The sequence below is a fragment of the Pristiophorus japonicus genome, chromosome 13 (assembly GCF_044704955.1).
Source record: "Pristiophorus japonicus isolate sPriJap1 chromosome 13, sPriJap1.hap1, whole genome shotgun sequence".
Taxonomy (NCBI): domain Eukaryota; kingdom Metazoa; phylum Chordata; class Chondrichthyes; family Pristiophoridae; genus Pristiophorus; species Pristiophorus japonicus.
The window spans coordinates 119603239-119625148 of record NC_091989.1 but is presented as its reverse complement, the minus strand read 5'-3'; the positions used below and the strand labels follow the sequence as shown (position 1 = coordinate 119625148).

Below are 21910 nucleotides of genomic sequence, written 5' to 3'. Positions count from 1 at the left end.
GTATAGAAATGTAGTGCTGTATGAATGTAATCCTATTGAAGTTATTCCATAAGATAGGCAGCTGCATGAAAGATCAATATTTTAAACCCGTTTTGTTTTGGAGGTGAAATATACTGACTTTTAAAGCAATTCTTTTTATTGGTGTTGCTTATACTCAAACCTGTCCTAGGGAAGGGGGTTGAAACATGTCCTGAACGGATCACCTTTTGTTTGCAGGCTAGTAATGGAACTATATTTTTGTGACTTTATAATGACTGGCTGAGTGACTGTGGAAGAACTGAGAAGCAGTACCTCAATTATTTTGGGATTTTTTTTTCTCTCTCTTCCCGTTACCTCTTTCTAGGTCTGGACCACGTGCCACTTTGAAACTGTCCATTAGGAAGTGCCCGAAAGCAGGTTGGAGTGATTTTCTCCTCTCTTTCCCTGCTTCCTGCAACCCTCTGCTGGAGAGATGTGTAGCTTTTGCTCAGCTCGCTCCTATGACAACGTGGCTGAGATTGGGAGCTGCTATGTGGGGAATCAAGGGCATGAACCCAGATTCTTTGTGTTGGAGCTCCTTTGAGCTACCTCGCTTGGCAATTTATTAAAACTAATAATGAACCAGCTTCTGTTTTATTTTTAAAAAGAAGAAAAACGTTTATTGATTTAATCAAAAACTACAGAAGTGGACCATTAAAGACCTGTTCTACTTTATAACCTTCCCTTGTTAAATGTTTGCAAGATTATTTGCACAGACATTGTATTATGAAGGAAAGATCTGCAAAATGTGACTATTTTTGGTATGCCGAACGAATAATCTTTAAAAGCAAGCCCAAATTTACCTTGGAAAAGTTTGAGTATTGACTTGAGGTCATACTGAAAGGACTTGGACTAACTAGGCTAATTGTTCAAGCTGCTTGGATATTTGTCCATGGTATACAGACAAGAAGGATTAATATATTAGTCATATCACAGTTTTTAAAAGTGAAGAATTGCTATATAAACTAAACAAAATAACTAACCGAGACTACTAAAGTTACAAGACTGCATGATATTAAATTAAGTGATATTTAAGAGGTTAATATCTTAAATGATGCTACACGTTAAGTTCTGCCTTTTCGTGTAATCTGTTCCTCCCAATACGTGGTTGTATAGAAGGCTTTTAGGGCAAAAAGCATCATTGTTTTCATAATGGTATGCCTTGTGGTCATAAATGCTTGGTATGAGGACACAAGGAGGACACAAACAACCTTCTGGATATAAAAGGGGTCAGAGGGTCTAGTAAGAAGGAGGAACTGAGGGAAATCCTTATTAGTCGGGAAATTGTGTTGGGGAAATTGATGGGATTGAAGGCCGATAAATCCCCAGGGCCTGATGGACTGCATCCCAGAGTATTTAAGGAGGTGGCCTTGGAAATAGCGGATGCATTGACAGTCATTTTCCAACATTCCATAGACTCTGGATCAGTTCCTATCGAGTGGAGGGTAGCCAATGTAACCCCACTTTTTAAAAAAGGAGGGAGAGAGAAAACAGGGAATTATAGACCGGTCAGCCTGACATCAGTAGTGGGTAAAATGATGGAATCAATTATTAAGGATGTCATAGCAGCGCATTTGGAAAGAGGTGACATGATAGGTCCAAGTCAGCATGGATTTGTGAAAGGGAAATCATGCTTGACAAATCTTCTGGAATTTTTTGAGGATGTTTCCAGTAGAGTGGACAAGGGAGAACTAGTTGATGTGGTGTATTTGGACTTTCAGAAGGCTTTCGACAAGGTCCCACACAAGAGATTAATGTGCAAAGTTAAAGCACATGGGATTGCGGGTAGTGTGCTGACATGGATTGAGAACTGGTTGTCAGACAGGAAGCAAAGAGTAGGAGTAAATGGACGTTTCAGAATGGCAGGCAGTGACTAGTGGGGTACCGCAAGGTTCTGTGCTGGGGCCCCAGTTGTTTACATTGTACATTAATGATTTGGACGAGGGGATTAAATGTAGTATCTCAAAATTTGCGGATGACACTAAGTTGGGTGGCAGTGTGAGCTGCGAGGAGGATGCTATGAGGCTGCAGAGCGACTTGGATAGGTTAGGTGAGTGGGCAAATGCATGGCAGATGAAGTATAATGTGGATAAATGTGAGGTTATCCACTTTGGTGGTAAAAACAGAGAGACAGACTATTATCTGAATGGTGACAGATTAGGAAAAGGGGAGGTGCAACGAGACCTGGGTGTCATGGTACATCAGTCATTTGAAGGTTGGCATGCAGGTACAGCAGGCGGTTAAGAAAGCAAATGGCATGTTGGCCTTCATAGCGAGGGGATTTGAGTACAGGGGCAGGGAGGTGTTGCTACAGTTGTATAGGGCCTTGGTGAGGCCACACCTGGAGTATTGTGTACAGTTTTGGTCTCCTAACTTGAGGAAGGACATTCTTGCTATTGAGGGAGTGCAGCAAAGGTTCCTGGGATGGTGGGATTGACATATCAAGAAAGACTGGATCAACTGGGCTTGTATTCACTGGAGTTCAGAAGAATGAGAGGGGACCTCATAGAAACGTTTAAAATTCTGACGGGTTTAGACAGTTTAGATGCAGGAAGAATGTTCCCAATGTTGGGGAAATCCAGAACCAGGGGTCACAGTCTAAGGATAAGGGGTAAGCCATTTTAGGACCGAGATGAGGAGAAAATTCTTCACCCAGAGAGTGGTGAACCTGTGGAATTCTCTACCACAGAAAGTTGTTGAGGCCAATTCACTAAATATATTCAAAAAGAAGTTAGATGTAGTCCTTACTACTAGGGGGATCAAGGGGAATGGCGAGAAAGCGGGAATGGGGTACTGAGATTGCATGTTCCGCTATGAACTCATTGAATGGCGGTGCAGGCTCGAAGGGCAGAATGGCCTACTCCTGCACCTATTTTCTATGTTTCTATGATGAAAAAGTAAATTAAATTCCTAAACGGTTGTGTTCAAATGTTATTGTCCTAACTGAAGCAATACTTGTGTTTGTTTAAAATCTCAGCTCTGCTTGCTGGCACTTCACTGCTGGTGAAAGGCCAATTCCCATTTTATGTCAGTAGTGTCAGAATTTGCTTCACAGCAATCCAAAATGTGTAGAATGACTGCCAGGTTAGAGAACACAGAACCACTACGGCAGACAATGATGGTGCATAGGTGAAATCCCTGTGGACCACCTAAGAAAAGAGCCCTTGCAACCATGAGAAAAGTGTTTGGCTGAGGTGGTGCCTTGTGTAGTTTTCGCTAGTTTTCTTTTCCCATCCCTTTCCCTCCCCTAAGTTTTAAGATTATTTTGTTGCCTTGCTTCCTCCAAGCAAACCAAACCTGTTATAGGAACAAAATCTAGGAAAACAAAACCTAAAGAAATCATTTTTTTAAAATGAAGTCAGCACCCAAGGTATTTGTCATGAATAGCGGGCTGCAGACTTTGCATGACTTCTGGTGTTTCTACTTTCCTGCTAAGATATAGAAGTTATGCTTTGTGGGGCTTTTTAAGTAAAGCCGAATGAGAAGAACAAAACACAAAATCAACAACTTAACCTCTGGATTAAAACTATTCAAAAAAAAAGTCACATCACTAACATCCAGCTTTGTGTCAAAAAGTACTTAATTGGCTTTAAAGTGTTTTGGGCTGTCCGGATGTCATGAAAGGCGCTATATAAATGCAAGTCCATGAGTTTTTTTTTGTTTTATTAATATTGACACATGCTAACTCTAGTTTTGTCCACAGCTAAAGCGTCATTTTTTTGTGTTCTGCAGTGTCCCTTTTTGGCGTTTCTTGATTACTGGAGCAGATCAGAACCAGGAGCTGAAGATGTGGTGTACTGTGTCATGGACTTGTTTACAGACTATCAGGTGCAAAATACAAAATTAAAATAGAAAAGCCAAGATAAGATAGTGTATATTTATTGGTTTTAAGCTTCAACAATGTCCTGTTTTTAAGCTGCGTTAACTTTACCCATTTGCTAAATTGTGCAGTTTATAATGCATCATGACTTGACTTAAGTTACATTTAGCGCATTTAAACGTAGCAAAACGTCTCAAGGCACTTGAGCATTATCAATAAAAACATTTTAAACAGCGAGCCACAGAAGGAAATATCAGAACAGATGACCAAAAGCTTCGTCAAAGGCGTAGGTTTTAAGGTGGGGTAGAGAGGCAGAAAGGTTTAGAGAGGGAATTCCAGAGCTTAAGGACAAGGCAGCTGAAAGCACAGCCGTCAGTTGGGTAACGATTAAAATTGGAGGGTGCACAAGAGGTTTGAGGATTTTAAAATTGAGCCGTTGTCGGACCGGGAGCTAGTGTAGGTCAGCAAGCACAGGTGATGAATGAATGAGACTTGGAGCGAGTAAAGATTTGGGCAGCAGAATTTTTGGATGAGCACAAGTTTATGTTGCGTGGAAGATAAGAGGTTGGCTAGGAGAACATTGGAATACTCAAGTTCTGAGGTAACAAAGTAAGCATAAGGGTTTCAGCAGTAGATGAGCTGAGGCAGGGTCGGAATCCCGCAATGTTAGAGGTAGGCAGTCTCAGTGATGGAGCGGACATGTCAGAAGCCCATGTGGGGGTCAAACACAACACCAAGGTTGTGAACTGTCTGGCTCAGTTTCAGACAGTTGTCAGGAATGGAAACGGTGGCTTGGGAACGGAGTTTGTGGTGAGGATCAAAGACACTGGCTTCAGTATTCCCAATATTTAGTTGGGGGAAATTTTTGTTCATCCAATATTGGATGTCAGACAAGCAGTGAGAGAGATGCAGGGAGGTGGTGGTGAGGTAGAGCTGAGTCATCAGTTTACATGTGGAACCTGATGTGTTTTCAGATGATATCGCTGAGGGTTAGCATATGGGGCCCAACTTTCCACATGATTTGCGCCTGATTTTTAGGAGCAACTGGTGGAGAACGGACTATCTTAGAAATCGCAATTCTCCACATTTTTTTTTCTGCAGTTCTAGTCAGGTAGAACAGAATTTTTTCTTCAAAAGGGGACGTGTCCGGCCACTGACGCCTGATTTGAAAGTTTCCACAGTGAAAACGTACTCCAAACTAAAGTAGAATGGAGCAAGTGAAGATTTTTGTAGAACTGAAAAAACCTGTTCTACACATTAAAAAATCAGGCGCAGGTTACAAATTAGGCGTCCAGAACGAGGTGGGAGGGGAGGGGGGGGAAAAGGGAAGTCGTTAAATTCTACAATAAATCCTTATTTATACTTCTACAAATATTATACAAATAAATCCAACCTGAATAAACATTTCTAAGCAAAGAAAAGATTAAATAAACCATCTTCCTACCTGTGTGAAAGTGCTTCAGGCACAGAGTATTCTGCAGTCAGCCTGAGGCGCCCGTTCTTCCCGTGGTGGGGGGGGGGGGTGGGGGAGGGAGGAGGCGCCCATTCTTTCCCGCGGGGGGTGGGGGACGGAGGAGGCGCCCGTTCTTTCCCGCGGGGGGGGGGGGGGGAGGCGTCCGTTCTTCCCGCGGAGGGGGAGGGGAGAGGAGGCGCCCGTTCTTCCTGCGGGTGGGGGGAGGAGACAGTGAGAAGGCTGCAAGTGCTGATGGCAATGTGCTTTTATTTAAAAAATTTTCAAAAATTAAACAGCTACAAAGAACTACAAAAATGGCCGAGTGCCAATGTTTTTTTCACACTGAGCATGCGCGAACGCTCCAACGCGCACGCGCAGCGTTGCCGGCAGGAAAAAAACGAATTTAAATAGTACCCGCCCCCTCCCACTTACAAAATCGGCGCGAGTGTAGGCTCCGCCCCCCTGGGCGCCGCGCCAGGCAGACAAGGAGCTGCAGAACGCTCCAGAATCGCGATTTTTTTTTTTAGGCGCGAAAAACGGGCGCCCAGCTCGGAGGGGCGCCCGTTTTTTATCATGTGGAAACTTGGGCCCATAGAAGGGGGTCAAGGATAGATTCTTGTGGGATTCCAGAGGTAATGGTGTGGTAGTTGGAAGAGAAGCCATTGCAGATGATTGTCTACAACTGGATAGATAAAAATGGAACCGAGTAAGTGCAGTTCCACCCAGCTGGACGACGGAGGAGGTGCGTTGGAGGACGATTGTGCTGTCAACTATGTCGAAGGCTGCTGATCAGTCGAGAAGGATGAGGCGGGATAATTTATCACGGTCGGTCACAAAGAATGTCATTGTGACTTTGATGAGGGCTGTTTCAGTACTGTGGTGGGGCCGGAAATCTGATTTGGAAGGTTTCAAACATGGACTTGCGGGAAAGATGGGCATGGATTTGGGATGCGACAGTATGTTCAAGGACTTTGGAGAGAAAAGGGAGATCGGAGATGAGGCGGAAGTTTGTAAGGACAGGGGGCTGGCTCAAGGGTGTTTTTCTTTTTGAGAGGGGTGATGATGGCAGACTTGAAGGGAGGAGTGTGCAACGGGTGGGGGGAGCAAGGGAACCTGAGGAGAGGAAACCATTAATAATATCAGCTAACATGGGGCCCAGGAAGGAAAGTTGGATGGTCAACAGTTTGACCGAAATAGCTTTAAGGGAGCTGGAGGTGAGTCTCATGGACAAGCTGAAGACAGGACCATGGGGTGCTGATTTCATTAGCTTTAGTTTCCCTAGATGTTGTCCCCATAATAGGTTTCATAACTGCTATCTACCCAAATAGTGGCAGTTCCAGTTTGTGGTTTTACGTCACTGTTAAGAATGCTGTCATTGGCTGCTGGAGTTATAAAACCTTGGTAGACAGACTCGATGTGTTCAGGATTGTTTTCTCATTGCACCTTTTGTTCCTGCTGCTATGACTCATTCCTAGTTTTAAATCTTGGGTACAACAATATAATCAAATGATAAGCCATGGGCAAATGTGGGGGCAGATTGATTAACTAAAAGTGGCTGTTTTGCTGCATGCTTATTAGAGAAACATATCCTAGATATGTGTGCATTTTGTTCATTTATCTGAATGGTCTTTAATAATCCAAAGCAATTATTTATAACAATGAATAAGCCAAGCTTTCTCCTCCCTTTTCCGAGCAGATTACTGGAAAAACTCACTTTGGCACTGATGGGCGTGAATTCTATTAATTTCAGCTTTAGCAGTTAGAGGTTGCAATGCAGTGAGCTTTACCATATCATTCTTGTTTAAAGTTTAGGCTAAAGTACTTTTCCCTTAATTTTTCTCCCTTTTGAGTCGTGTGCACCACCAGTATTTTCCGTGGTAACTTTGGGATCACGAGCTCTACTTTGATGATGGATGAAGGAGAATGGGATTGCTTTTGATTGATGTGCCATAGTTATGTCATTTTTTTAATACTTTAGGTTCATGCCTGACTCTTTTAATACCAATGTACACCCAAGTCTGAAAGCTAGCTTGGATCTATCTGCAGAATACCTAATCCTCAGCGATGTACAGAGAAAGGTAAGTTAATTCAAATCTGTTGCAGTGCATCATTGCAATATTTTTCAAGAATTTTAATTACAATGGTTCACATATAAATTAGAGATTAGTCAGACGAATAGATCTTCACTTACTCGTGGTTAAATCTCATTCGACAATATTCCCACAGGTCCCACAAAAATAGATGGCAGTGTTTACGAATTTAATATATACTGGATAAAGGCTGTAACAAGTGATAGCATAATGGCAGTATGTAGTGAGCAAGCACACTTGTTACTGCTCGTTAATTGATGTCATCGCTTCAAGTTTAATCAACATGGATAATCTCTTGTTTACTGGCAGTCTGCCGTGGTGCTTTCCTCGGGTAAATAAAGACCCGATGCAGAACAAAACTGCTCTGAAGTGTGTTTAATTTTTAAAACACAACAGGGAATGATTTCAGGGTTGGAATCTCCTCTTGGATTTCAAATGATGAGAAGCTATTCGGGCTTCGTTTGCAAGGTTTGTGATTTCCATCCAAAATGCTGCTGAGAGAAGTCATTCCTTGCCAACTATCGCCTCCCTCACACACACACACACATCAAATTATATCTGCAATGTGTTTGATATTTTTGTCTTTACGTTGAGCACTAGCTTTTTAAAAATTGTACTATTAATACTGAATATAAAAGTTGGGTGTGAGGAACTAGTGGATATTTTTGCCTCAAAGATTGAGACTGCGCTCATCTGCCTCAGCTACATCCATCATTGCCACCAATCTAGTCTTGACCTCAAATCACTTTCCAGCTTCTTCCCTGCTTTTCTTCCCCTCCCCAGCTCCCACTTGTCTTCTCTGTGAGCCCCACCTCCTGTTTACTCAATCCCCTGCTGACCACACAACTGGTTTTTATCTCAATACTCACAGATGCAGTCCTTAACAGAATCTGTTCCTCTAGCTTTTAAATCTGCTACCATCACCCAGTCACATTTTCAGTTTTTTTTACACTAAGGGCCCAAGTTTCCACAGGATAAAAAACAGGCGCCCCTCCGAGCTGGGCGCCCGTTTTTGGCGCCAAAAAACGCGCTATTCTCGAGCGCTTTGCAGCTCCTTGTCTACACTCGCCTGCACTCGCGCCGATTTTGTAAGTGGGAGGGGGCGGGTACTATTTAAATTAATTTTTTTCCTGCCGGCAACGCTGCGCATGCGCGTTGGAGCGTTCGCGCACGCGCAGTGTGAAGGAAACATTGGCACTCGGCCACTTTTGTAGTTCTTTGTAGCTGTTTAATTTTTGAACATTTTTTAATAAAAGCACATTGCCATCAGCACAGAGAATACCCTTCTCACTGTCTCCTTCCCTTCCCCTCCCCACCCTCCACGGCAACAAACTGCTGTCTCCTTCCCCTCACTCCCCTCCACGGCAACAAACCGCTGTCTCCTTCCCCTCCCTCCCCTCCATGGCAACAAACTGCTCTCTCCTTCCCCTCCCTCCCCTCCACGGCAACAAACGGCGGTTTCCTCCCCCTCCCCCTCCCTCCCTTCCACGGCAACAAATGCCGGTTTCCTCCTTCTCCCTCCCCTCCACGGCAACAAACCGCTGTCTCCTTCCCCTCCCTCCCCTCCACGGCGGCAACAAACCGTGTCTCCGTCCCCTCCCTCCACTCCACGGCAACAAACGGCGGTTTCCTCCCCCTCCCACCCCTCCGCGGCGGCAACAAACCGCTGTCTCCTTCCCCTCCCACCCCTCCGCGGCAACGAACGATGGCTGAAGCACTTTCACACAGGTAGGAAGATGGTTTATTTAATCTTTTCTTTGCTTAGAAATGTTTATTCAGGTTGGATTTATTTGTATAATATTTGTAGAAGTATAAATAAAGATTTATTGTAGAATTTAATGACTTCCCTTCCTCCCCCCACCCCACCTCGTTCTGGACGCCTAATTTGTAACCCGCGCCTGATTTTTTAATGTGTCGAACAGGTTTTTTCATTTCTACAAAAATCTTCACTTGCTCCATTCTATTTTAGTTTGGAGTACGTTTTCACTGGAAACTTTCAAATCAGGCGTCAGTGGCCGGACACGCCCCCTTCTGAAGAAAAAATTCTGTTCCAAAGTAGAACTGTTCTACCTGACTAGAACTGCAGAAAAAAAAATGTGGAGAATTGCGATTTCTAAGATAGTCCATTCTCCACCAGTTGCTCCTAAAAATCAGGCACAAATCATGTGGAAACTTGGGCCCTAAACGTTTTTCTTATGTTGGTGGAGCTGGCCATTCCAGTAATCAGACCTTGTGTCCCCTACAATCAGGAGGGTACCTTTTCCTGCCCAAAAGGTAAATAATTGTAACTAAGAACCATTACTCCGTACACCAGCTACTGGAATGTGTTGCACCGCCACGTGATTCCTGTCCATCAGTGGACTAAGTATGCACTCATACCCTAATTTGGGGACTCAGACTCTGACAAATGGTTTTATTTACATAAGATAGGTGAATGAACAATAAACAGTATTTCTCTACCCTCATTGATGCATAAAATAGTAAAGATGCCATTAGCTTTCTCTTGAAACATGGTCTCCGTTCTTGCACTATAAAGCCAACTACTTCTGAAAACAAGCTTGGTTGTTCTGCTTAATACTTCAAAAATAGCTTTGGGTTGCTTGCTGATGACGGAGTGTGGTCTGTTCACACCAAGCCCAATATAAACCTGTGACTAGAGAGACCCCAAGCTGTCTAGCAAAGAAGTCTAATACTGGGAAGAATGCAGCCTTCCACCACACCCTGGCCCTTCATTCCATCCTCATCCTCGCCTGCTTGCCCAGGTTGAATCTGGCAGCAGACATTCTAGCTATCCTACTCCACTCTGAGCTGAGCTACAAACTTCATAGCTTTCTATCACCAAAACATCCTATTTCTATCTCTGCAATATTACCTGTCTCTACCCTGCCTCTCACCCACTGCTGTTGACACACTCATCCATGCTTTTGTCACCTCTAGGCTCAATCTCTCCAATGCCTTCCTTGGCCTCCTAATCTGAACCCGACATATCTCCAACTTGTCCAAAACACCACCAACAATACACGAAGGGTCATCGACCTGATACGTTAACTCTGTTCCTCTCTACACATGTTGCCTATCCTGCTGAGTATTTCCAGCATTTTGTGTTTTTATTACTGCCAATATATCGTGTACTAAATCCTGCTCCCCTATTACCACTGCCCTTGCTGATCTCCATTGGCTTCTTTGTCCTTCCAACACCATCAAAATCCTCATAATTATTTACAGATCCCTCCATGGCTTTGGCCTTCCCTATTTCTACAATGTTTTCCACCCTGCATGCCAGCATGAACCACCCGTTCTTCCAACCATGGCCACCTTTGCATCCTCTCCACCCTCATTTTCATATTCTGGTACTCCATAAACTCCTCAATCTTGCTACCTGCCTCCTTAAAATCTCTCTCTAACTATGCCATTTGTCATTATTCTTTCTATTATTTGACCTTTTTTTTGCCTTTGAAACTGCTTGGGATGTTAAAGGTGCTATATAAATGCAAGTTCTCTTTGTATAGTGTTCAGTATGCCATATTGTCCAATTTACCTGTTGCAGGTGTTGTATGTGATGGAGCTACATCAGAACCAGGATGATGGCAAGGCCCATTTTGTCTCCATATCTGAGTTTTTGCTTACTCACCCAGTGCTCAGTTTTGGTATCCAGGATGTCAGCAGATGTCGCCCGAGACACACAGAGGTTCTACCTGCTGAGGAAGAGAGCGACACTTTAAATGCAGGTCAGCAAAACAATTAATGGTATATTCCAATACTGTTTTCAAAGAAAAATTGAATATACCACAACTTAGTACGATCTAATGAATTCAAAAAAAAAACACAGGTGACCAGATACATGCTAGGATTGGGTGCATGTTTCAGCATAGAGTTTATGATCTGTCTAGATTTTACCTTTTCACTGCATACAATTCTCAGACTGAAAAGGCAGGCAGCCTGATCCTAGGATGCTATTAGTGCTGCTCTTGAGTCAGTTGTTGTGCAAAACTAGTGTTATGCATGTTGCTAGTATTTACATTGTCCTCCCCTGGAGAAAATTCCTCACCCAGGTGAGTGGTTGTGATTAGGGATTTCATCACGGGTAGAAAAGCACTAACACCCCTACATCTTTGATTCGTCAGTTTTCACTGAAGTTGTGAAGTCACTAAAATCTATGGGGGATTTAAGTATAAGAAATAAACTCATTCATTCAAAACAGGTGTATGATTCATAACATTTTTGGTAAAATCTCATCCCACAGCTAATTCTGATTGTGTACTTGTTCTCAGAACAGTATTATCTGTCCCTGTTACTGTTTACCTGTATATACTGATTTTTTTTAAATTAACTCTCTTCATTTGAAATCTGAAATGTTTCTGTTTGTACCAGTGTTTTCAGTTCATTATCCCTGATAAATTACAGATCATTCACATAACTGATCCAGCTTCCTTAGCAGCAGTTGAGTTGCCTTGTGCCACTTCTACTTTCTCAAATGTTGGAATCAGTTATTAAAGATGTAATAGCGCATTTGGAAAGCAGTGACCGGATCGGTCCAAGTCAGCATGGATTTATGAAAGGGAAATCATGCTTGACAAATCTTCAAGAATTTTTTGAGGAAGTAACTAGTAGAGTAGACAAGAGAGAACCAGTGGATGTGGTGTATTTGGACTTTCAAAGGGCTTTTGACAAGATCCCACACGAGATTGGTGTGCAAATTTAAAGCACATGGTATTGGGGGTACTGTATTGACATGGATAGAGAACTGGTTGGCAGACAAGGCAGCAAAGAGTAGGAATAAACGGGTACTTTTTAGAATGGCAGGCAGTGACTAGTGGGGTACCGCCAAGGTTCAGTGCTGGGACCCCAGCTATTTACAATATACATTAATGATTTAGACAAAGGAATTGAATGTAATATCTCCAAGTTTGCAGATGACACTAAGCTGGGTGGCAGTGTGACTTGGACAGGTTAGGTGAGTGGGCAAATGCATGGCAGATGCAGTAGATAAATGTGAGGTTATCCACTTTGATGGCAAAAACAGGAAGGCAGAATATTATCTGAATGGTGACAGATTAGGAAAAGGGGAGGTGCAATGAGACCTGGGTGTCCTGGTGTAAATTCCTGGATTCTTTTACCTCAATCTGGTTCAGTAAAATTACTGAGTCGAATACCTCTTGTGCTTTGAACAAAGCAGTCTTTATTACCGGCCAGTAAGACCTATCAGACAGAAGATATACTCTCTGGATAGAGCGTACACACTCCCTACGGATAGGTGAAGTTACATCGTAAAGCGTTAACAGTTATACAGTTTTGAAATCAGATAACAAAATACAAATGGATTGACAGTCTAACTCAGCCACTCATTAGTCAATCTATATGAGATGTTCTTCTTGAAAGCTCAAGCATTGCCTCTAAATGTTTCAATCTAATGGTGTGACTATTAACTGAGACCTTGCAATTCTGCAGATGTATTTCATGTTACAATTATATATTATTGGCAGGATTAGTGACTTGAAACCTTGAGAAAGACTGTTAGCTATGCTGATGTTGCACTATTTGCAATCTGACATTCTCCCAGCTATTCTTCCATGGCTTATACATTTTCATATATCCCGTTTACCTTACTGTCCTTAATTCCATATATTCCGTTCAGATATCCACATCCCCCCTTTTATCATTCTATGATAACATTTAGGATCATTCTATGAGTATTGCATTGTTGAGTAATTCTCTAGTTTGTTGGATCATAACCCGGGAACCCTTGACCACAAGAGGGTCTGCTAACCTTGTCATTACTTTACAGCAGAGGTTAAGGCAACCAACAATCAAACAGCAGGTAATTAGATAGGATCTCCAAGATCCACCCAGAAACCAATCAAACCTGCTAAGTTCTTTTGCTGGTGTGGATAACTTTTTCACCTCCCTCCTTATGTGATCGGCAAGGTGGGTTATGTTTTCTGAACTATCAGGAATGTAAGTGCAACATTCAGATCCTATCAGGGCACACGTTCCCCCTTTCTCAGCTAACAGGTAATCGAGGGCCATTTGGTTTTGTAATGCTACGGTCCTTATCGCTACCATTTCAGCTGTGATGCCCTCCAGAGCCTCAGCAGTGCGGTTAGCTACCTGTTCCAATATCGTTTCTTTGAATCCATCTAACAGTCTCAGTTAGGGTCAGTGGAACGGTGCGCAAAGGAATTCCCCCTTTGGAATGTATAGGGATATGTGAACGCACCCAGCATCTAGTGAAGTGCCCTTTTTCCGCATAAACGTAAGACATATACAAAAAGGTGTTTACATGGAGCTCTCGCCTTTGTCTTCCTTCCCGTGCACCAAAACTGTCATATATCAACACTATTATGCAGACAGTAGCATACAGACACAGTCTCATCTTATAAATAGTCCAATTATTTAGCTGATAAAAAGAGTTCTGTTTTCCCGTTTCCCTTCTTCAGGTCTCCGTCAGTGTATTTGGCTGTCTTACGGGTAAAAGTTCAAACTGATCCTCCTTCAACTGCCTTGTTCAGCTATGGGGAAGAGGAGATCTGGAACAGAAACAGGAATTAGACTAACCAGCAAAATTTGTTTAAATGGTGATTTGCAATGGTGCAGGTGAACCCAGGCACTTTCCCCCTCAACCTTGGCTGCAGTGGGGGTAGTGAGTGACACCTAAAAAGGCCCCTCCCATTGTGGCTCTAATCCCTTCCGAATCCATACTTCCCTGGTGCCACGAGGGACAATTCGGGTAAAACTGGGAGGTCGAGGTGAGCATCTTGAACCTGGTTGTGAACTAGTCGCAGAGCCTGAGTCAGAGAAAGAACATAGGTGGTCATCAGTCTAGCTGAGATCTCATATCTAGGAACAATTTCCCTCATTAACACCTTAACAACAGTCTGAGTCTTATTGTCCAGGTTAGGGTAGGCTTCAATCCATCTGCTAAACACATCTACTATTACTAACACATATTTGTAACACTGAACTTTTTGCAACTCAATGTAGTCCAACTGAAATGTCTCAAAGGGACCTTCAGGTAGGGGCTTTTTACCCCAATCACAGGGGACTCCCTTCCCTAGATTATGTTGCTGGCCAACCAGGCAACGACTACTGATGTTCTGGGTGAGCGCCTGGAGTCTAGGGTGCCACCAAGTAGCCAAAAGCGTATCACTTATTGCCCTTGCTCCACAATGAGTAGCAAAATGCAGACATTCTATAACCCATGAGGCCAACTCGTCAGACATGCAAGTCTGTTCCGTGGGAGTGGTCCAGAGTTTAGAAACATTGTCATAAGTACATGCATAATATTTCCACAACAGTTTATCTTTTTCAGGAGCGTCCTCCTGTGCTTTTATAACATCTTGGATGGTTGGCATTGGTTTTTCCGAGGCTAACTTATCCTTCGCAGGATTTTTAGTCTGACTCATAATTTTGGGCACTACCATCTGTTGGTCACGAAAGGCCTGTTTGGCCTCTTGGTCAGGACAACGATTCCCTATATCAACCAGAGAATTTCCGGTAGTATGGGCGGTACATTTGACAATGGCAATGCGTTTGGGGAACATGAGGGCTTGCAACAAATCAGATACTAACTGTTTGAGATATCTCATTCCCCTGTGAGGTTAGGAATCCCCTATTTTTCCATAATTGTCCGAAATCATGGGCCACCCCAAAGGCATACCTAGAGTCGGTATAGATATTGACTTTGAGATCTTTGGCCAAGATACAGGCTCGGGTGAGGGCGAATAGTTCAGCTTGTTGAGCAGAATAGGCGGTTTCAAAGCGGCAGATTCCAAGACCTGATTCTCCTGGTTTACTATGGCGTATCTTCTGGATTAATAGAAGTACTTCCGTCAACATACATAAACAATCATGACTGGGTTCTTCCTCATCTTGGGGTGGCTCAGTAAGAATACAGTCTGGATCTTCCATTGGTACATCAACTAAATCTTCCCTGACTGATGTGGCCTCTTAAATTAAAGATAAGCAATCATGACTGGGTTCTTCCTCATCTTGGGGTGGCTCAGGAAGGAAACAGGCCGAATTAATTGCAGTACAGTGCCGAAAGGTCAGTTTAGGATTGCCTGTGATTTCAGTGGGTTCTGTCGGATAGAGGGCCAGTCCACACAGCCCTGCACTGGGATCTCAATCGGATCAATGGGAGTATAACCCACTTGGGAGGGGTTCTCTGCCCACACATGAGGATCCACATAGTCAGGTATGCCGGAGCCAGTATGATGCTGTAGAGTCCTTGAGACCTTCTCGGGGTCCCCATGAAATTGGACTGTTCGGCCATGTTTTACGATTTGCACATCCTGGCTGGTAGGGTCAGCCTCATCTATGGCCTTGCGTACCATAACTCCCAAATCTTTAGCATGGTGAGGGGCTAATACTTCACGAGCAATATGCGGTGCCATTGTTAGGGGCTGTTTCCACAGATTCTTATCCACTTCCACAAAATCTTTCCAGTCCAGTCACTTTAGCCCTTGATAGAATTCTCTTCACTTCCCCTTCGTGATCCTGATAAAAGTTCTGCAGGTCCTGATTCTTTCCACTGGGATCGTATGCTAGGGTCACGTGATAGGGTGCCTGCGGCAGGTCCAGAGACCACCACTGAGGGGTTCTAGTGGTATAATACTGCCGCTTAAGGGTTTTCTGTTTTACAATAATCCCATTATCTCCATACTCCAAATGCAACTGGAATTTGTAAAGGAGGTCTCTAGCCATCAAGTTACAGTCCAGATTAGTTGTGATAACAACTCGATGTTCCACCGATTCTTCCTGGTAACCCATTTTAACCGGTTCTGACACTGGGAATGTCGAGATTTGTCCCAGGAATCCTGAAAGTTCCTGTGTTTCAGTAGAGGCAGGGAGTTTAAGCTTTGATTGTACAGAAGACATGAAGGCTCCCGTATCTATCAAAAAGGGTTGCCACTCATTCAGAATGGGTTTGTCGTCCGGGGAGGATCCCTGCACAATCAAGCTGCATAGTCAATTGGGGGACAATTGACCAAAGGGGTTGTTTCTGGGAGAAGTTAGTGTAAGATCCTCCTTGCCCCCCTCCTCTTCCTTTTCCATGCTGACGGTAGGGGCAATTTTTATTCCAATGTCCTTCCTGCCCACAATTAAAACAGTCAATTCCTCTTACCCAGTCCCGGCCTCTTCCCATACCATGCCGGGGACAATAGGGAGGTTTATTAGCAGGGCTCGGGCCGTTTGGTTGTTTAGTATAACCGTATCCTTGCTTATCCATCCAATCCTGTATGCAACACTACGGTTCTATTGATCCTTCCTCCCGAGATGGCTCTTCCTTTCGAGTCTCGTATTCAGTCTTGACCCGGGTTGGGGGCGCACCTCCCCCCTCCCCTTTCTTTTCCTGCCAATAATATCTAACTGTCCTCTCCATCTGTCCGGATAGCGTGAGCAATCAAATAGTTGTTTGAAGATCACAGACATCTATAGAGAGGTGGTCTGCAGCTTGTTGTGCATCAGGGTTTGGCATTGGTCTGACAGGGAATTGGTGTTGGGACTTTGGGATCTTGGAAATCATTTCTAGGTCGGAGGATGTTTCGGAGCTGTCTGACTGCTTGACAGTTCTGCGTCTCGATCGGCGGGGGTGTTTGCTATGTCTTTCACAACTTGGACTGGTAGATTGACTAGAAGATTTACGGGACTGTTTGTGATGTCGAGATATAGTTCTGCCCTTTCGAGTGTGAGATCTGGTCCTTTCGGCTATATTGCTTGTAAACTGGGGATCCGAATCGCTATCAGAGGATGAGGAGTCAGTTCGGGTTTGTTGCTTTGGTGGTATGGGGTTGTTCCTAACTCCTCTCGCCGGAGTGTAAGGTGGAGGGTGTTGGGAAGAGGACTGGAGCAAGAGGCCAGGGGGTGCGGGAGGCGCCGTTGGGCGCTGAGTCAGTGGCCACTCATCAATTTCATCATCAGCCTCGGTTAACACAATGCCAGCCATTTTAACTCGTAGTTGATCAATACCTTTCTTAGAGGTCCCAGAGGATCTCTTAGTAAGTTTCTTGTGCGCACATTCTTTCTTTAAGATGTCTACAGTTTTAACATGTGTTCCCTCTGTCAATGCAAGTCCTAATTTAATAGCATTTGTTTGCCAACTTGACAGAAGTGATGCATCTTTTAATTAATTTTTTTTTTAACAATCCGTGTTTTTTTTACTACCTCTACGCTTCTAGTGCCACCTAGAGGCCATTGATCATCTCCCAATAATTTATTCAGGGCTCCTGATAATTTTCTAAAGTCTTCAGCTCTTTCAGGGAATTCCTCACATAACTTTTGTAGCGGACTATCCGCATCCGTGGTTTTATCTAACTGATTACCCATTTTCACGCTGCCCCTCGTATTACTGTGTCGTTACGAGTTCGTGTCGTCGTGCAATTTAAACAAACTTAAAAATAGACACAGACTTTACAGAAACTAACACTGACTTTAACTAACTCCAAATAAACAAACTTTACTAATGCTAACACTTACCCGCATCGCCGCGCGATTTCAATACAAGATAGACAAAGACTTCTAACACCCGCGTCGCCGCGCGATTTAGGATACTTAAAACTTTACTTAAAACTCTAAACACTTAAGACTTACAAAGACTTACTGACATTAGCACTGACTTTCGCGATTCGCGTTGCTGCGCCTCTGCGTCACTGCGCGTTTACGTCACTGCGCGTTCGCTTCACTGCGCGTTTACGTCACTGCGCGTTCGCTTCGGCCCTTCTCCTCTCGGCCGTGCGCTCGCGCCGCTGCGCGTTCGCGTCGGCCCAACCTTCCGAGTTGCTGCGGGGTTTTTTTTTTTAATTCAATCAGAGCCTAGACGGGCCAAGTGATATTCAAGGTCCCTTCGTCGTACCTGAGTTGAACACCTATCCTCTATTTAAATCCCCATTTTATTCCCTGTGAGCCTAAGTTTCTAAATTTGATTTCTTATGAGCCTCAATTAATTTCTTTCAGTCTCCAAATTTCCCTATCCTTTCGCGTTACTGCGCAGTTTAAATCCAATCAGTCAATGAAAGCCCTAATTTAATGGAGTTTTTCTGCCAACTGGACAGGAGTGATTTTATTTTTTTTTACTGCAGTGGAATTTTTCTCATAATTTAAAATCTCAGAACATTTTTTTTTAGCACCTATTTAGTACGTTTTTTTTTCATAACTAGAGAGAAGTCTGGCACGTAGGCTGTGGACTGCTTTTCGTTATCTCAATTGTTCCAGCCTCAAGGTCGTGTTATTTAATATAATTTTTTTTTTTTGAATCCATCTCAGTTGTTTTGCTGTGCCTTCTCTGAATGTTTTCTTTCAACAAGTTTTTCTCTTTTTTTTTAACCACTGGGACCATGTAATTTTTTTTTTTCTTTTCAACAAACCTATCCTTTGGGCATTTCCTGGCTCCGTAACTTATCATCCGAATATACGTAATTCAATAAGGTTCACACTCTTAAACTTCCCACATACAGGACAACACTACGAAGGGTTAAAACAAACTTTCATTCTGTTTGAGATAAAACAAACCACAACTCCCCGGCTTTTTTTCTACAGTAAAAATCACAGAAGCATTTCTCATTTAAACAGACATTCACAAGAGTCTCTTTTCTTTCCTATTAATTTTTGGATCCATGATTGATCATCTATCCCTATCTAGCTCTAACTATAACCTATCTTTCCAAGTCGCCGCTTGGTTTGCGTCATCGCGCAATTTCCCTATCTCTATCCCTATTCTAAGTTTGAAAGGTATTCACCAGATTGTCCTGGATCTCGTTCAGACACTACCTGAGAACCAGCGAGTGGCTAAACTTTCCTCAGACTTTTGAAACCGGGGGAAACTGGAGCAGTATTGAAATCATACTCACTCCAGTGGCCACTTTCCCCTCGTCTCGTCCAAGGCTAGTCTGGCTCTTAATTCACAAGTTTTCGGCAGTCGTCCGTTGAGATCCCACTTCTGACACCAAATGTAAATTCCTGGATTCTTTTACCTCAATCTGGTTCAGTAAAATTACTGAGTCGAATACCTCTTGTGCTTTGAACAAAGCAGTCTTTATTACCGGCCAGTAAGACCTATCAGACAGAAGATATACTCTCTGGATAGAGCGTACACACTCCCTACGGATAGGTGAAGTTACATCGTAAAGCGTTAACAGTTATACAGTTTTGAAATCAGATAACAAAATACAAATGGATTGACAGTCTAACTCAGCCACTCATTAGTCAATCTATATGAGATGTTCTTCTTGAAAGCTCAAGCATTGCCTCTAAATGTTTCAATCTAATGGTGTGACTATTAACTGAGACCTTGCAATTCTGCAGATGTATTTCATGTTACAATTATATATTATTGGCAGGATTAGTGACTTGAAACCTTGAGAAAGACTGTTAGCTATGCTGATGTTGCACTATTTGCAATCTGACATTCTCCCAGCTATTCTTCCATGGCTTATACATTTTCATATATCCCGTTTACCTTACTGTCCTTAATTCCATATATTCCGTTCAGATATCCACACTGGTACATCAGTCATTGAAAGCTGGCATGCAGGTACAGCAGGCGGTGAAGAAGGAAAATGGCATGTTGGCCTTCATAGTGAGAGGATTTGTACAGGGCCTTGGTGAGGCCACACCTTGAATATTGTGTACAGTTTTGGTCTCCTAATCTGAGGAAGGACATTCTTGCTATTGAGGGAGTGCAGCGAAGGCTCACCAGACTGATTCCCGGGAGGACAGAACTGACATATGAAAAGAGACTGGATTGACTCGGCTTCTATTCACAGGAATTTAGAAGAATGAGAGGGGATCTCATAGAAACATATAAAATTCTGATGGGATTGGACAAGTTAGAAGCAGGAAGAATGTTCCCGATGTTGAGGAAGTCCAGAACCAAGGGTCACAGCCTAAAGATAAGGGGTAAACCATTTAGGACCGAGATGAGGAGAAACTTCTTCACTCAGAGAATTGTGAACCTGTGGAATTCTCTACCAAAGAAAGTTGTTGAGGACAGTTCGTTAGATATATTCAAAAGGGAGTTAGATGTGGCCCTTACGGCTAAAGGGATCAAGGGGTATGGAGAGAAAGCAGGAATGGGGTACTGAAGTTGCATGATCAGCCATGATCATATTGAATGGTGATGCAGGCTCGAAGGGCCGAATGGCCTAATCCTGCACCTATTTTCTATGTTTCTATGTTAACCCACTGTTTCTTGACAGTTGTCTAAATAATAAAGATGGTACAAGTGCAAATGGAAATGCTGCCTGGAGTACAGCTTGTCTAAACCTGAAAATACCTTTAAAACCTGGCTTTAAAGCAGAAGCAGTTGAAACAGAGGTCACATAGCTTGCATTCCTAATGTGAGGAAAATATATTAAAGGAACACGTTCTAAGGATCGGCTTCATTAAGTTGATGCTCTGTCACTTGTTTGTGGAGGATGGACTACATTCAAAGAATAAGCAGGACCATATCCTAGATGAGCAACATTTGCTCACTCGCTATGTAGAATTAGAATGCAAGGAGAGTGAGATTAGACTAGGTGGTTCATGTGGCAAAAAAACACTGGCACAGACTTGATGGGCTAAATGGCTTGTTTCCGTGCTATAATACTCTTATGATTCTATCTGCCTGCATGTCCTCTGCGGTGATGTAAAGGTGTTTTTCCCATCATGCACAATTTCTGATATATTCAACTTTTTCTTGGCAGAAGGAACTCCTGGCCCTGTTGAATCTTCAGTCGTACAGATAAAATTGTACTGTGTACACACCAAGTAAGTGGTAGAGTTGAGGTTTCTCTAACTTTATTGATGCTTTCTGAGATGCACATGGACACCCAGTTTAGAGCTATTTTATGTATATATTTGCATTTACTTGCATTTTAGGCAGATATATTTGTGTCTAAGAATAGATTATGGAGGGCACTAATTAATCTTAAAGCCTGAGAATGCTTTTATTGTGTAAAAAGAGTTTTGTAGTATTTGAAAGGTTTTGGATGTGAGTTTGTAGATAACATGCTTCATCTGCTGGAGCTGTAATCTGGATAGTATCTCTTTGGTGTTCTACATTTGATAGAAGACAATAATCCCCTTTCTGTTGAACAGTAGATTATTTTTTTGCACAATCTTTGTGAGAAATACTTAAATGCAACTGGTCCTGCTCACCTATGGTTGATCATTACTTGCCTCTGTCTAGTCTTGTTCCTGATTCAGGACCTGGCTCAAAGCAGGAATGGGAAAAAAACAACCCACAAACTAGTGGCGTTAATGGGCAATTTTAATGGACGCTTTAATTTGCAACACCTAAACCTGATTTGGGTCCTTCTTGATGATGTGTCTCGATTGCTGATTGGTCCCCTTGGAAGATAAGACACATTCAGCAGTTTCTCTTTGCAAAGTGTAATTCGAGTCTTCTGACTGCCGACTCCAGATAGGACAGAGCTCACCCTTGCGGGCTAAAACCTTCTCCCACACCCCCCCCAAAGAAGCTCCTGCCCCCACTGCCGAAGTTCCTGAACTCTTCCCTCCCTTCCCCCACCCCCCCGTCCCTCCAGCCCA

The 21910-nt window shown here is 43.2% G+C and overlaps 1 protein-coding gene and 1 long non-coding RNA gene across 4 annotated transcripts in view; one reads left to right on the top strand and one right to left on the bottom strand.

The window, feature by feature from the left end:
* edc4 (enhancer of mRNA decapping 4) overlaps positions 1-21910 on the top strand; it is an 84254-nt gene that overhangs the window by 17360 nt on the left and 44984 nt on the right. For all 3 annotated transcript variants that reach the window (XM_070897937.1, XM_070897936.1, XM_070897935.1), the window contains exons 10-13: positions 3751-3846; positions 7270-7369; positions 10929-11109; positions 21064-21127. In XM_070897937.1, coding sequence (XP_070754038.1) covers positions 3751-3846; positions 7270-7369; positions 10929-11109; positions 21064-21127 — 441 coding nt within the window. The remainder of the gene's footprint in view (positions 1-3750; positions 3847-7269; positions 7370-10928; positions 11110-21063; positions 21128-21910) is intronic.
* LOC139278799 (uncharacterized) lies at positions 12538-19794 on the bottom strand. Its single transcript, XR_011596351.1, has 2 exons — positions 19228-19794; positions 12538-13908 (listed from the first exon to the last, which is right to left on the bottom strand). It is a non-coding gene; the product is annotated as an uncharacterized lncRNA (long non-coding RNA).